Source organism: Balaenoptera acutorostrata, chromosome 3, assembly GCF_949987535.1.
Source record: "Balaenoptera acutorostrata chromosome 3, mBalAcu1.1, whole genome shotgun sequence".
Taxonomy (NCBI): Eukaryota; Metazoa; Chordata; class Mammalia; order Artiodactyla; family Balaenopteridae; genus Balaenoptera; species Balaenoptera acutorostrata.
This window is the reverse complement of record NC_080066.1, coordinates 31,914,907-31,929,222: the sequence shown is the minus strand read 5'-3', so window position 1 is coordinate 31,929,222 and position 14,316 is coordinate 31,914,907. Positions and strand designations below refer to the sequence as shown.

At 42.0% G+C, this 14,316-nt stretch overlaps 1 protein-coding gene across 3 annotated transcripts in view; it reads right to left on the bottom strand.

Annotated features, from left to right (window-relative positions):
• Positions 1 to 14,316, bottom strand: part of ENTREP2 (endosomal transmembrane epsin interactor 2) — a 424,923-nt gene that overhangs the window by 27,912 nt on the left and 382,695 nt on the right. For all 3 annotated transcript variants that reach the window (XM_057544109.1, XM_057544110.1, XM_057544111.1), the window contains one exon: positions 3,359 to 3,466. In XM_057544109.1, coding sequence (XP_057400092.1) covers positions 3,359 to 3,466 — 108 coding nt within the window. The remainder of the gene's footprint in view (positions 1 to 3,358; positions 3,467 to 14,316) is intronic.

Sequence of the window (14,316 nt, the reverse complement as noted above, 5' to 3'; positions counted from 1 at the left end):
ATGGGTTCCTTCCACGTGGGCTAAGGCCTTTGCTGTGAGTCACAGTCTGCTGATGGGTGCCCTGTGGTTCTTCCTGCATAAACTACACCCGTAAGACATTCTCTGACTTTCCAGTTCTGTGTTTTTACAGCAGAGCCAGAATTTAAAGGTACTTGGGAAGCAATGTGTATGCAGACACACCTTCGATTTTTTTCAGTTTTTATCCCAACCCCTTAGAGTTGTCTGACCCACTTCTAAACTGATGGCAATATATTTAGTGAGCCTCTTTCACTGACTCTTTTCAGAGCACTCAATTTTGTTGTAATAGACATAACTCTCTTTTTGCACTCATATTTCACTGGCTCACGTAGAACTAGAATATGCACTTAGAGTCCACATACCACTGGCCTAAACTGGTCTGGGGATAGATACAACTGTCCCTTGGAAAGCTGATGACCCAACTGCTGGGAGCAGAAATGGCACGTGGGTGAACTGCAGAGGCTGCAGGGAGTGGGGGTGTGCTGTGGGCAGCAGGAAGCGCATCTTCCAGGAGGGATGGAGAACCGCAGCTGGCTGGCCATCAGGTCAGCACAGGTTGGTCAAGAGAGTTATAACTGTATGTACAAGGAGAACCATTTGCAGAGGCAGAGACAGAACCCAAATCAAAAACAAGTAGCAACTCAGAGAAATGGCCAAATAACTGCCGTGACTTCCATCTCATGGACCACTGCAGATATTCAAACATCTCTCTTTCTACTGACTTAGCTGGATGGCCATGATTGTTTCAGGTTATAAGATTAAGTTGTAGAGTAACATACGTGGTGTGATCCCATTTTGGCAAAAAAAGAAGGAATAAATGAAGGAAGAAAGGGAAGGAAGGAGAGAGAGATGGAGAAAAGGAGGGAGGGAGGAAAAAAGGAAGATAGATTATTTTCATATGTTTCTATAAGTCCTAAGAAATCAAGAAACAAAGGGAAGATTCACTGCAAATTGTTCTCAGGAGAATGCAGTGGGGGAGGGGAGATGATCAACTTTTTCTTTATATACCTCTATATTTTATTTGTTTCAATGATCCTATGTTACTTCTTTAATTAAAGAGTTTAACAATATGAAGTAAGAAAATTAAAGTCAACTATATCTCAATAAAGCTGGGGGAGAAAAAGACTTGTAAAAAAATTAACAAGGGCTTCTGAGGCATCCTCAGGGATAACATAACTACCAGCCCCATCCATCAGGGTGTAACCATGACCCCCTTGGGCTGTCCCACTTCTTCTCCAAGGACACAGCATGTGTGGCCAGGCTGGCCCAGCCCCTGACCCACGTGGTAACAGCCAACCTCCATGTGGCCACCATGCTTTTCCAAAGCCCACTGACACGTTATCTAAGTCATCCTCTCAGTGGCCCTATGAGGACAGTAGGATGTAAACAGTCTTACTTAGAGCAGAGGAAACTGGGACAAATGGGTGGTGATGTGCCCAAGGTCAGGTGCTGGTCCCACGGGTGCCACAGTCATGGGCTCCCCGGTGGCTCTGCAGGTCAGTGGGGTAACCGGCCTTCTGAGGAGAGTAGAGCCTGGTCTGTTCCATAGTCCGTGGTCACAAAAGGAGAAGAACACACCGGCAGCAAACTCATTGATTTCTATTTCCAAGCCAGGGGTCTGAAGCAAATTTACTCACCAAGTATAATACTTAGCCATGAAACAGCCAGGGGTTCTAATGGCAGCTGTTGTAATTGCAACCATACTTTACATCTGGTTGATAAAGTACCTCGAGCACCACTGCCTTTGTGGTCACAGCTGCGATGACCCAATACAAACCGGGACGTATTCCCTCCATGTATTTAAGAATCAAAATAGTTCACATTTGAGTTCTCACCAGATATTTAAACAGGGCCCCTCCTGAGTGAGAAAAATGAGGTTCAGGGAGGTTCGTAGGTAAAAGCCGTGGGACCCCGACCCAGATGTAGCTGACCTCAGACCCAGGATGCCAGGCCGCTCGCTTTCTACACGGAGGACTGACAATGACCTGCACGTTATGTTTCACCACATACACTATTTTAGCTACGACACACTTTCTTCTTACTTAGTTGGTAATTTCCATTTTAATTCTGAAAACCTAGGGTATACAAACTTTCAGCATTTCCAGCCCTGTGGTTCTGTTAGTTTGGCCAAATTGGTGTGATATTTCCAGATCAAGAGTAAAATCTGCTGAGGTGACCGCAGGCCCACAGTACTTAACCTTCCATTACACCACAGGCTGGAGAGAATCGCCAACACGAGGCCTCGGCGAGCAAGGCCTGAAGTTCATCGCTGCTGAAGAACTGCTTAATTAGATATCTTTCAGAAAACTGCCGCCTCTCGGAAAGGTCGGCGCGGTTGTGACAGCTGTGTGGATGTACACAGGGAGAAAGAGGCTGCACACGATTAGAGCCAATGAATTTTTAACGCCTGGGTAATGATGCTCTCTGGCCCTGCATCTTGATGAACTGATGTACTGCCGCGGGGTGGGTGAGAAACAACAAATCAAACAGGCTCCTATAAGAAAAACTTGCCTTTTTTTTCATGAGATGCTGAAAACATTGGAGAGGGGAGGCAGGGCAGGTCTTGGAGGGGCCACGGGGAAGAGGGAGGGCACGGTTCCTACCCTTAGCATGAACAGCAATGTCTTCCCATCACTTTCCCTTTATTTGCTGACTTTAGTGGTAACGTACTGAGCAGTGGGCTGTGTTCCATTCACACTAATAACGAAGAGCCGTCATTACTTATTGAGCATGTATTAATAAGTGTGTGACCTCTGCTCTTGGCCTCATCATTCCCCTGGGGACCAGCACTTCCTCTTCTCTAAGACCCTGGCCAGAGGTTCCAACGATGGCTGGCCAGTGACCTGTCACTGGATTTTGAGCTCAGAGTTAATTAGCAAATCTGCAAAGCACAGAGGAGCAGTTTTTCAATTTGAGAAGAACTCATCTTCTAAACAATCTTCCTTCATTAAAAGTGAATTCTGAACAGAGCCTTGCTCTGGAGGTGCCAGGCCTAGAGGACATCTCAGGCTACAGGACTGTCGCTAAAATTACTCAGGGACACAAACCAGGGGCTATCTAGAGGCACGTGATGGTAGCTGGACCCTGTCAACAAGGAGCTCCAACAACACCTAAAATAAATACATCAGTGGCACCAAATGTGTGAGTTTTGTCTTCCATAGGGCAGCATGGAGGGACCTCCAAGGATCTCCAAGCCCCACGTGCTGTCGGGGCTTACTGCCCTCGGGGCTTCTGGCTGGAAGCCAGCAGTGTCCACGATACATTGGTCTCAAACTGGCTGGGGAGGAGGGGCAGGAGCCTGCCATTCTGAGTGTGCTGGGGAGGAAGGGGGACCACTCACCATCTGCAGGACGTCAGCGGAGACCATCTGCATGCAGCACATGGCTGTGGCCAGCGCACACACGATGGTGGACAGGACGTTGAGGGCACACACGCTGAAGAGCAGTTCCTGTGAGAAAAGATGCGGGAGGACGTCAGCGTCATCTTGGCAACACAGATGGCAGCCTCCTCGGCATTGCCGTCAAGGTCCAGGATGAGGATGGTCAATTGTGGGTTTCTTTTTTCATCATCAAAACTGGCCTTTTATAGACACGTTTGTTTATTCTTGGTTTATACATGGTTGATCAAATTACTCTTAGATACTAAGTGATGTATTTTACAATTTTGATAATTATTAGGTAGTCACTGTCTAAGAAAATCTTCAAATTGCCAACATTTGAGTAGGTGGGCAATCTCTGTCGATTATAAAGTGTAACTGAAAATTTTGATAAGAATTCCAAGTTTTTTAAACTTCTTTTCTTGAGATAACTATAGATTCACTTGTAGGTGTAAGAAATCATAGAGAGATCCTGGATACCCTTCCCTCAGTTTCCCCCATGGTAGCATCTTATAAAACTATAGCGTGATATCATAACCATGATTGACAATGATACAGTCAAGACAGAGAACATTTCCATCACCACAAGGATCCACCCTCCCCGCCCGTGTTGCCCTTTTTTAGACACACTCACCTCTCTCTCCCTGCTCCCCACTCAATCTCCCTTTCCAGACCCCTGTCAACCACTTGTCTGGTCTCCATTTTTATAATTTTGTCATTGCAAGACTGGTATACAACTGGCATCATAAAGCATGTAACTTTTCAGAACTGGCTATTTTCACTCAGCATAATTCCCTCAAGATTCATCCAAGTCGCTGCATGTATCAATAGTTCATCCCTTTTTATTGCTGAGTTCCATGTTTGTTCATTCTCCAGCTGATAAATAACTGGGTTGTTTTCAGTTTTGGGCTATTACAAATAAAGCTCAGGAGCATTTGTGCACAGGTCTGTGTGTGAACATGAGTTTTTATTTCGCTGGGATAAATGTCCAAAAGTACAATTGCTGGGTCATATGGTAACTGAATGTTTACTTTCATAAGAAATTTCCTAATTGTTTTCCAGAGTGGCTGAAACATTTTACATTCCTACCAGCAATGTATGAATGATCCAGTCTCTCTGCCTCCGTGCCAGAATTTGATATCACTATTTTATTTTAGCAATTCTGATAGGTGTGTAATGATATATCACTGTGGTTTTAATTTTCATTTCCCTCACAGCTAATGACCTTTTCAAGTGTTCATGTGCCATCTGTTTATCCTCGTTGGTAAAGTCTCTGCTCATAACTTTCCCCATTTTCTAGCTGGATTGTTTGCTTTTTTTTCTTTTTTAACTGAGTTTTTTTTTTTTTTTTTTTTAAAGAACAAATTTTTTTTTTTTAATTTTTATAGCTACTTTATTTATTTATTTCTTTATTTTTGGCTGTGTTGGGTCTTCAGTTCTTGCGAGGGCTTTCTCCAGTTACGGCAAGTGGGGGCCACTCTTCATCGCGGTGCAGGGACCGCTCTTCATCGCGGTGCGCGGGCCTCTCACTATCGCGGCCCCTCCCGTTGCGGGGCACAGGCTCCAGACGCGCATGCTCAGTAGTTGTGGCGCACGGGCCCAGCCGCTCCGCGGCATGTGGGATCCTCCCAGACCAGGGCTCGAACCCGTGTCCCCTGCATTGGCAGGCAGACCCTCAACCACTGCGCCACCAGGGAAGCCCCTTTAACTGAGTTTTGAGAGTTCTTTTTGCATTCTAGATTCTAGTCCATTGTCAGATATGTGGTTTGCAAATTTTTTTTTCCCAGTCTGCAACTTATCTTTATCTAGCCCTAGATCGTGGTGATTTTCTCTTTTTTTTCCTAAAAGTTTTTATAGTTTTACGTTTTACATTTAAATCTGTGATTCATTTTGAGTTAATTTTTGAATAAGGTGTGAGGTTTAGATTAAGGTTTATTTTTATGTTTTTAATTTTGATCTCTACATATTCATTGCTAGAATATAGAAATGTGGTTTGTATCAATATTTGTATTTATCTAGTATCCTGTGACCTCGGGATTTTCTTCTGTGTTTAATTTCTTCCTTCCCAATTTGTATGCCTTTCATTTCCTTTTCTTGCCTATTAGCACTAGCTAGAATTTCAAGTATTATGAATAAGAATAAGATGAATAAGATGCTGAGATGAGATTTCTTTGTCTTATGCTCTCAGAGGGTTCACTCATAGAATTTTAACTATCCAAATACAATTCATTCTTCTTTAGATAATTTACTCTCAAATCCTTGCCAGAAATAGAAAAAAAGAATAACCATGATTCACAAAAATGACCAAAGATTTAGAATAATTTTATGTCCTTCAATATACATACTCATACAATACTCAAACGATAAATGCAGAAAATACTGTAAATACTCAAAAAATTATTAGGAAAAATGGATCTTTCACCAGAAAGACCATGGTATTAATGAGGTTAGTTTCAATTTTCTAATCAAGGAGTTGACAAATCCTCAAGACGAGGTGGGACATACTCATTGCATTTCCTCGTTAACATGAAATGTTAACTGTAACACTGTAAATGTTTCAAATGATGGTCTAGTCTGGGAGCATGCACAGGGCTTGCTCATGGATACTTGAACCCATGTGTTCTAATCAATAGCATCCTTTAAGAAAGTTCCCCAATTTTCTGTAGGCTGGTGTGACTACAGAAGTCTTTGCCTAATCCCCTTCCTCGGAACCTGCTCATTTGTTCTCAAGACTGCCTGTAAAATAGCCAGAAAGGGTGTGATTATGATAATATTACAGAGGACAAAGTTAATATACCATGCAAATGTGAATACAGAGAACAGAGTCATGTTTTGGAGATTTGTTAGGTAGAACCGAAGCAAGTCTCAGCTTAGGGCTAATTATTCTCCACGCCTGAGGTCAGAGTGTTCTGAGAACCCTGAACAAATGTGGGAAGAGTTGCTACTCCCAAATCTGAGTACTGGACACTGTAACCTCTAATCCTTTTCTCAGACTCAAATAGTTTCTTCATGTACATCGGCTAAACAGCATTCAACTGAATTCTCCAGGGGGACCCTCTGAAGATCCCAGGGTTCTCTCACCTCCAGTATTCTGTCCTGAGAACTCTCAACCCCAGGCCTCGGTCTCCCTCAGACCCTCAGCTCTGTCTCCCCAACTCAGGGAGTCTGCAGGGATCCCCCTGAGTTCCCCGTCCTGCACTGTCCCCTGGAGACTCTCCTCTCATTGGTTGACCATATTTCAAGGATCACTGTCCTTTACTGTCTGATGTTCAATGTCTTCATATTTTGTCAGGTTTTTGTTGCTGTTCTTGTTTCAGGTGGGAGTTTAAATCCAGTCCCTGTAACTCTATCTTGACCAGAAGCTCTTGGTCGCTCTTAGGCTCATCTAAGTATCACGTGTAACATTCTTAGGGCCACCTCAAGTGTCCTCTCTGAAGTCGCTAAAGACAGAGTAGGATGGGAGCTCAATTGTGGGAAACGGCAGGCACAGATGGGGTTGGGAAGAGGCTACGATGTTTGGATTTTATTTTGTAGGCAATGGGATACTTCTGAAGATGTTTGATGTTGGGAAAGAGATAACACAACCTGTTTTCACAAATGATAGAGAGACCTTTTGCAAAACCTGGGACATAGTTGGTGCTGACTGTTGAAGTGAATGCCCTTCTGAAAGTAACATTAATTTTGAATATAGTCTCATTTGCAACCAAGTAAAACTACTCACAAAAAATAAACACAAATCATAACCTTTTGTTTGAATAAGCGTCATGAGGCAAACACTGCTTTATGTCTCATGGAGCATATTCATTGGAATCACACACCAAAAAGACTTCTTTTTTTCTTCTTCTAGCTGTTTAAATGCATGGCTTTTTGCTAGATAACTACACACCTGGAATTGTGTCTATGTGTTTCTTCAGAATTCTCTTTCTGGCTTAAATAATGCCTTTACCTCTGCTCTTTGATGGGCAAGCACTGAAATCCAAGTTCTATAAAATCTCTTTACAAGGTCATTCAAAATGGCAAGCATGAGGACAAGGTGGGTCTTGCATGGTGGATCCTGAGTTTTGCTGCTGGCCACTCTGCATACTTCCTCGAATACAATTAAGGAAATCATGTCTATAACGAATCAAGTATGAAACAAAAACTAAAGGAGATACTTAGGGAAACCTACGAATGATAAATTCTTTAAAAATTCTCTCCAAGACGAGTAAATTCCGAATATTAACAACACAACAGAGAAAGGTGACAGCCAGGAGAAATTACGCATTAAGAAACATACAAAATTTAGGATTTTGATTCCCCTGTTTGTTGAAAATACTGTTGTCCAGAGGACAAAGGGTCTTATATTCATTACTATTAGCTAATTCACAAGTTTTTTTTAAACATGTTTTTGTTTCTTTGAATAAAAAAGAGATTCCAGAGGAGACTGTTATCAGGCAAGGTATAATGAAGGAAGATGAGGAAAGGCTCATAGCGTAAAAAATAAGTGATGAAACCCATGGCTAACAATAACCGTACATGTGTTATAATTACAAGGGATGGGGTTGGGCTTTATCAGAATTATCCTCTTGAAGTTTCCCAATTACTTGACACAGTAATCACTATCTTAGGGGGTCTTTCATGGCAACAACTGGAGTTCAATGTGGAAAAACAGGATGTTAGGAAAGGTCAGTGGATGTGGTGGGGAGCCTGACGAAAGAAACCACGCCTGTCATCATCTTCTCTGTCCAAGGTGGGAAAGGCCAAGTCAAGAACTTGGGTATGCCCTGATCACTCTTTACCCAGACCACTTCCCGGGGTTGTTTGCAACAGGCATCCTGGAGGAAGGAGGTAACATGTCCACTGGACAAAGTGGAGGCTCGCTACAAAGGCAGCAGATTCTCCAAGCTCAGTGTTCCCCTTCTGTAACGCCCACCACATGTGTGGGCATCCATGAGGGGCCTTTGCATCTTTCCCTGAGACTTGAGGGGCATAAGAAACTGACAGAGACCAGCATGAAGCTCTGGCCACTGCTTTTGCCATGAGTGAGAAAGTCCTTTGTCTCTGAACCGGGAGTCTCATGTCTTCTGCCAGAGAAGTAGCAGCAAATTCTAACAGGCTAGTTTGTTGGCTTGAAAGCAAGTAAAATCTCAGACCCTGCACAATTCCTGACAGCATGTTTCCCTCTTCAACTAGAGCAGAGACCAGTCTTTATAGTAGAATATCTCATCAAAATAGGTGTCTGGTAAATATATGTTTGAAAAATGTATGGGATATTTCATTATTCTTTTCTAAATTTTCAGTTTAGACTAGAAGGAAATAACAGGCTTAATTTCCAAATTTCCAACCACACACCAGAAAAATTTACTGTCACCTTGAAATAATGTTTTTTTCAGAGTCTTACATCAAGATTCTGCAAAAACTCTTGGTCATATGATCAGTGTGTGTGTGTGTGTGTGTGTGTGTGTGTGTGTGTGTGGAAAATCTGTGACTTCCATTTTTCATAAAATTTCTCAAGTGATGAGCCCATCCTGGAAGAGATCACATGCCATTTGCCATTTAATTTGTCTCTAGAAAGCAGTTCTTTGTGGGGCTGGCTGGAATACTGATCCTACAAAAGGAGCTAAAATTAGGCTGTCACATGGAGAAGATAAGTGATGCATGGGGGAATCTGTGAAAGCTGTAATTTCAAGACACAAACATTCTACCTGGAATCCCTATAAGTTTAAGAATTTTTAGCCTTGCTCTGGCCTCTCATGTACCATCAACAACACAAATGCTACTACAAGAGGCCAGGTTTGCTCCTCACACAATATGTGCTATTTGTTCAAAGGCACTTTTAACTTTGAGCAAAGATCCATGAGGAAATTTACACACTCTCCACAATGGTGCACAACTGCACCTTATTTGGGAATTCAAAACCTGTCCTCTGCCCTCTGAAGTAATAGCTTTTAGCCTTTAGCTGAAGAATGTAGATTGCCTAATTATAGTATGTATAAATAACTATAACTCATAGACTATTTTCTTACAGTTCTATCAAGGAAACTATTTGCCACTTTTCCAGTATTCAAGGATGAGTATTCAGGCAAAAAATATGTTTCTTTGGTGTGTGTGCAGGGGTGGAGGGGATGTACACACACACATATATTTTAATCCTTTTAAAATTCCCTTTAGATTTATTTTTTGATCCAGTGGTTGTTCAAGAGTATATTATTCAGTTTCCATATATTTGTGAATTTTTCCATTTTTTTGCTGTCATTGATTTCTAGTTTCATTTCATTGTGGTCGGAAAAGACACTTAGTAGATTCCAATCACCTTAAATTTGTTAAGACTTGTTTTGTGACCTAACATGTGATCTATTCTGGAGAATGCTCTGTGTGCACTTGAGAAGAATGTGTATTCTTCTGCTGTTGGGTGAAAAGTTCTCTGTGTCTAAGTCTGCTGGGTTCATTTTGTTCTAGTCCACTATTTCTGTATTGATTTTCTGTCTGGATGTTCTATCCATTATTGAAAGTGGATTGTTGGAGTCTCTTACTATTACTGTATTACTAATTTATCCTTTCAAATCTGTCAATATTTGTTTTATACACTTAGGTGCTCCGATGTTGAGTGCATATATATTTACAATTGCTTTATCTTCCTGTTGAATTGACCCTTTTATCATTATGTCATTACCATCTTTGTCTGTAGAGACAGTTTCTGACTTAAAGTCTACTTTGATATAAATATGGCCACTCCTGCTCTCTTTTGGTTTCCATTTGCATGAAATATCTTTTCCATCCCTCCACCTTCAGCCTATGTGTGTCCTTGAATCTAATATGAGTTTTTTTGTAGACAGTACACAATTGGATCTTGGTTTTTGGTTTTTTACCCATTCAGCCACTCTGTATCTTTTTATTGAGGATTTTGTCTTTTTACATTAATTATTGATATGGTAGGATTTACTATTGCCATTTTAACTGTTTTCTGTTTGTCTTGTAGTACTGTTTTCTCTCTTTTTATCTCTTGCTGTCTTCCTTTGTGTTTCATCCTTTCTTTTTTCTTGTTTCTGTATTGATAGGTCTTGATTCCTTTCTCTTTTTCTTTTGTTTAATTTTATATGTATTTTCTTTCTGGTTACCACAGGTATTCCATAAAATATAGTTATAACAGTTTTTTATATATATACATATATTAATATACATATTTCCTATAAATTCTAGATTTCTAAAAACTCACTGTGATCCTAATTAGCCTCTAGCTTTAAAATAAGATCAAAGAATCATCCTATATTTATGTGAATTTTAAAAATAAGTTTTGTCAAGAGATTTTTGGAAGAGAAGAAGGGTCCTGCACACATCAAAATGTATTATAAATCTACAATAACAGAATAGTATGACATTGATAAGGAACAGAAAAGAGTCCAGATATAGATCCTTAAAATAATGAAAAAAGTGGCACATTACATAACTTGTGTTGGGATAACTGACTATTTTTAAAAAACAAAAAGACAAATCTATATGTGAAAAAAAGAAGAGAGGAAAATTCTTCCTTGTGAACCTAAATGCAAAAATCCTAAGCAAAATACTGGCAAAGTTAAATCCGACAGTGTATTAAAAACACATTATGACCGAGTTTGGTTTATTCCTGTGTTACAAGAATGTTCTAACATAAAATAATCTAATGGAATTCATCACATTAAATGAGAAAAACCATATGATAATCTATTAAGATTAGATGTCAAAACAGCAGTTGATATGTCAACACTAGTTTAAAAGCTCCTAATAAACTAGAAATAGATGAGAGCTCCCTTAACTTAAAAAACTCTACAGAAAATACCAGGAAGGAGATGGGGATGGTGGCCATTATCACTTCTATCCAACGCTATACAGCAGGTCGCGGCTGTTAAACTGAGAAGACATTAAACAAAAGTAAACTGGGGGAGAGATCAAGATGGCAGAACAGAAGGACGTGGTGGGGCTTCCCTGGTGGCGCAGTGGTTGAGAGTCTGCCTGCCAATGCAGGGGACGCGGGTTCGAGCCCTGGTCTGGGAGGATCCCACATGCTGCAGAGCAGCTGGGCCCGTGAGCCACAGTTACTGAGCCTGCGTGTCTGGAGCCCGTGCTCCGCCACAAGAGAGGCCGCGATAGTGAGAGGCCCACGCACCGCGATGAGGAGTGGCCCCCCCTTCGCCGCAACTGGAGAAAGCCCTCGCGCAGAAACGAAGACCCAACACAGCCAAAAATAAATAAATAAATAAAATTAAAAAAAAAAGAAGGACGTGGTGCTCATCTCCTCCCACAGATATGTCAAAAGTACATCTACACGTGGAACAATCCTCCCAGAAAACCTACTGAACGCTGGCAGAAGGTCTCATACGTCGTTCGTGAATTCCATATTTGCGAATTCACCTACTTGCTAAAATTTATTTCTAACCCCCCAAATCAAAACCCGTGGCACTTCTGGGGTCATTCGAGGTCATGTGTGGAGCAGCAAAAAATTTGAGTTGCCTGATGGGCATATTCTCAGCTGAAGTTGAACCAGGCAACCTCTGCCTTCTCATTTAACTCATACTATAAACAAGTGTCCTTTTCCAGGTCTATTTACATGTGTCAGATAAGCTTTGCTGAAGCATGAGTTACAGTGCTGTTGGCCTCAAGTTCAATGTTAATGAATCAACAATAAGCACACATAAAGCAAGGTCTGTACTGACTAGCTGATAAAAATGTTGTGACCAGAGGCTTGCAGGGTCCTCACCTCGTACTTTCCCTGGGAGCAATGATCCTGTATTCACTAATCCAGTGTTGCTGTAGCTTCATAGAAATAACTACTTCAAATAAAGAGAATCAAGTGTATTTGTTAAACAAGATATAAAAGGCACAAATCGTAAAGGAAAAGATTTATAAAATCACCTATATGGAAATGTTAAAACTTCTATATGAAAAAAGACACCATAAAAAAAGAGAAGAAGGTCTACAGACTGAGGAAGTATTTGCAATATGCACAGTCAAGAAAGGATTAGTATTTGGAATATATAGGAAATCTCTAAAAATAAAAAATAAAAAGATAAGCCAATATGCAAATAGCAAAAGATATGAATAGCTAACCCAAGGATGAAGTAACACGATGGCTCTTAACATGAGACTGTGTTTCTCCTCCCTGTGGTCAGGGGATGCGTGTAACTCACTTAATGAGGTACCATGTTCCTCCCCTCAGAATGGGAGAAGGAGAAAGCTTGGTGAGGACATGGGAAATGCAAATCCTGATGGAGAGCCGGTGGCGTGCACGTTAGCACAACCTCTTTGCAGAACAACTTGGCGATTCGCAATAAAGTAGAAGATGCCTAAGGCCCGGGACCCAGCAGTTCCACTCCTAGGAATGTCTCTTGGAGAAATGCTCACACAGGTGCCCAGGCAGACATATACAAGGATATGCAGAGCAACGCTGCTGGTGATACAAACGTCTTTGAAGGCATCCAAATCTCCATCCACAGGGGAAAGGGAAAATAAATGTTGGTCCATCCACACAATGGAAGACTGTGTAGCAGGGGAAATAGACCAGAGTCCTGCCACCAAACGGACAACTGTCACCAAATGCCCCCTGAAAGGTGGGAGTTAAAGGTGAATCTGTACAAAAAGAATAAACACCATCTGCGTGAATCTGAGACCAGGCAAAAACTAACCTCACTGTTTAGGGACACAAATATATGATGAACAGCAAAGGCGCAGGGGACATGAGATGGAGCGGGGGAGGGGAAGGGGAGAGGCGCTTCCACTGAGCTGACGACGCTTTCTTGTCTAACTCACATGACTGACGCGCGGGGGTTCACTGTGTCACTTTTCAGACCATTCTGTGTATCTTAAATATTGCCTGGAAAGAAACGTTCGCAATAAGTTCCTACAGTGCATCTGCTGAAAAGAAAGAGCCCCGGGCTTCCCTGGTGGTGCAGTGGTTGAGAATCCGCCTGCCAATGCAGGGGACACGGGTTCGAGCCCTGGTCTGGGAAGATTCCCACATGCCGCGGAGCAACTAAGCCCGTGTGCCACAACTACTGAGCCTGCACGTCTGGAGCTTGTGCTCCACAACAAGAGAGGCCGCGACAGTGAGAGGCCTACGCACAGCGATGAAGAGTGGCCCCTGCTCGCCGCTATTAGAGAAAGCCCTCGCACAGAAACGAAGACCCAACACAGCCAATAAATAAATAAATAAATAAATAAATAAATAGCATTCCCTTTAAAAAAAAAAAAAAAAGAAAGAGCCCCATCTGTACACACATCAACGCACGCACCACTACCTCTATCAGCTGGTCCCCGCAGCACACAGCAGGCACACTCAGTGGCTAAAGAAAAGGTAATGAGTCATCTCTGTGCAGGGAAAAGCAAACCCACAAAGAACACCCCAAACCAGCAGCAGCAGGGAGCGGCTAGCACCCCAGGTACAAAGGAGGGAGCCAGGTTCCTAGGACCCAGCAGAAATAGAGCCCAGAGAGGGGTCCGTCCACCAGAGCAGGTAAAAACTCACAGCCTGCGAGAGGAGGAGGCTGGAAACAGATGGCCTGACCTCTCTTTCCATCCTCCCATCTCCTGCTGGTGCCTCTCACTGGGCAAACCCAACCGGATGCAGAAAGAAGGGAGTCTGGGTGATGCAGAATGCAGAGACCAGCTTGAGGGGCCAAAGCGAGGCCAGACAAAGGAGGACAGGAAAAGGAGGGGGGCTGGGGCAAAGAGAAATAACCAATTATCAATACCTAGCATAGCTATCTATCAACTATCTCTATGATTAATTGAAAAAAGCAAAGTTGCTAATACAGTATTAATAAAGCTCCTGTTTTAGGTTAAATTTTTTACATATATAAATGCATTTTTTGTAGAAAAAAAGTCTAGAAGAGAATGTATTCATTGCAGGCTTATCTATCTATATACCTGTCTATCTATGTATCTATCTACTTCTCTATGATCCATCAATT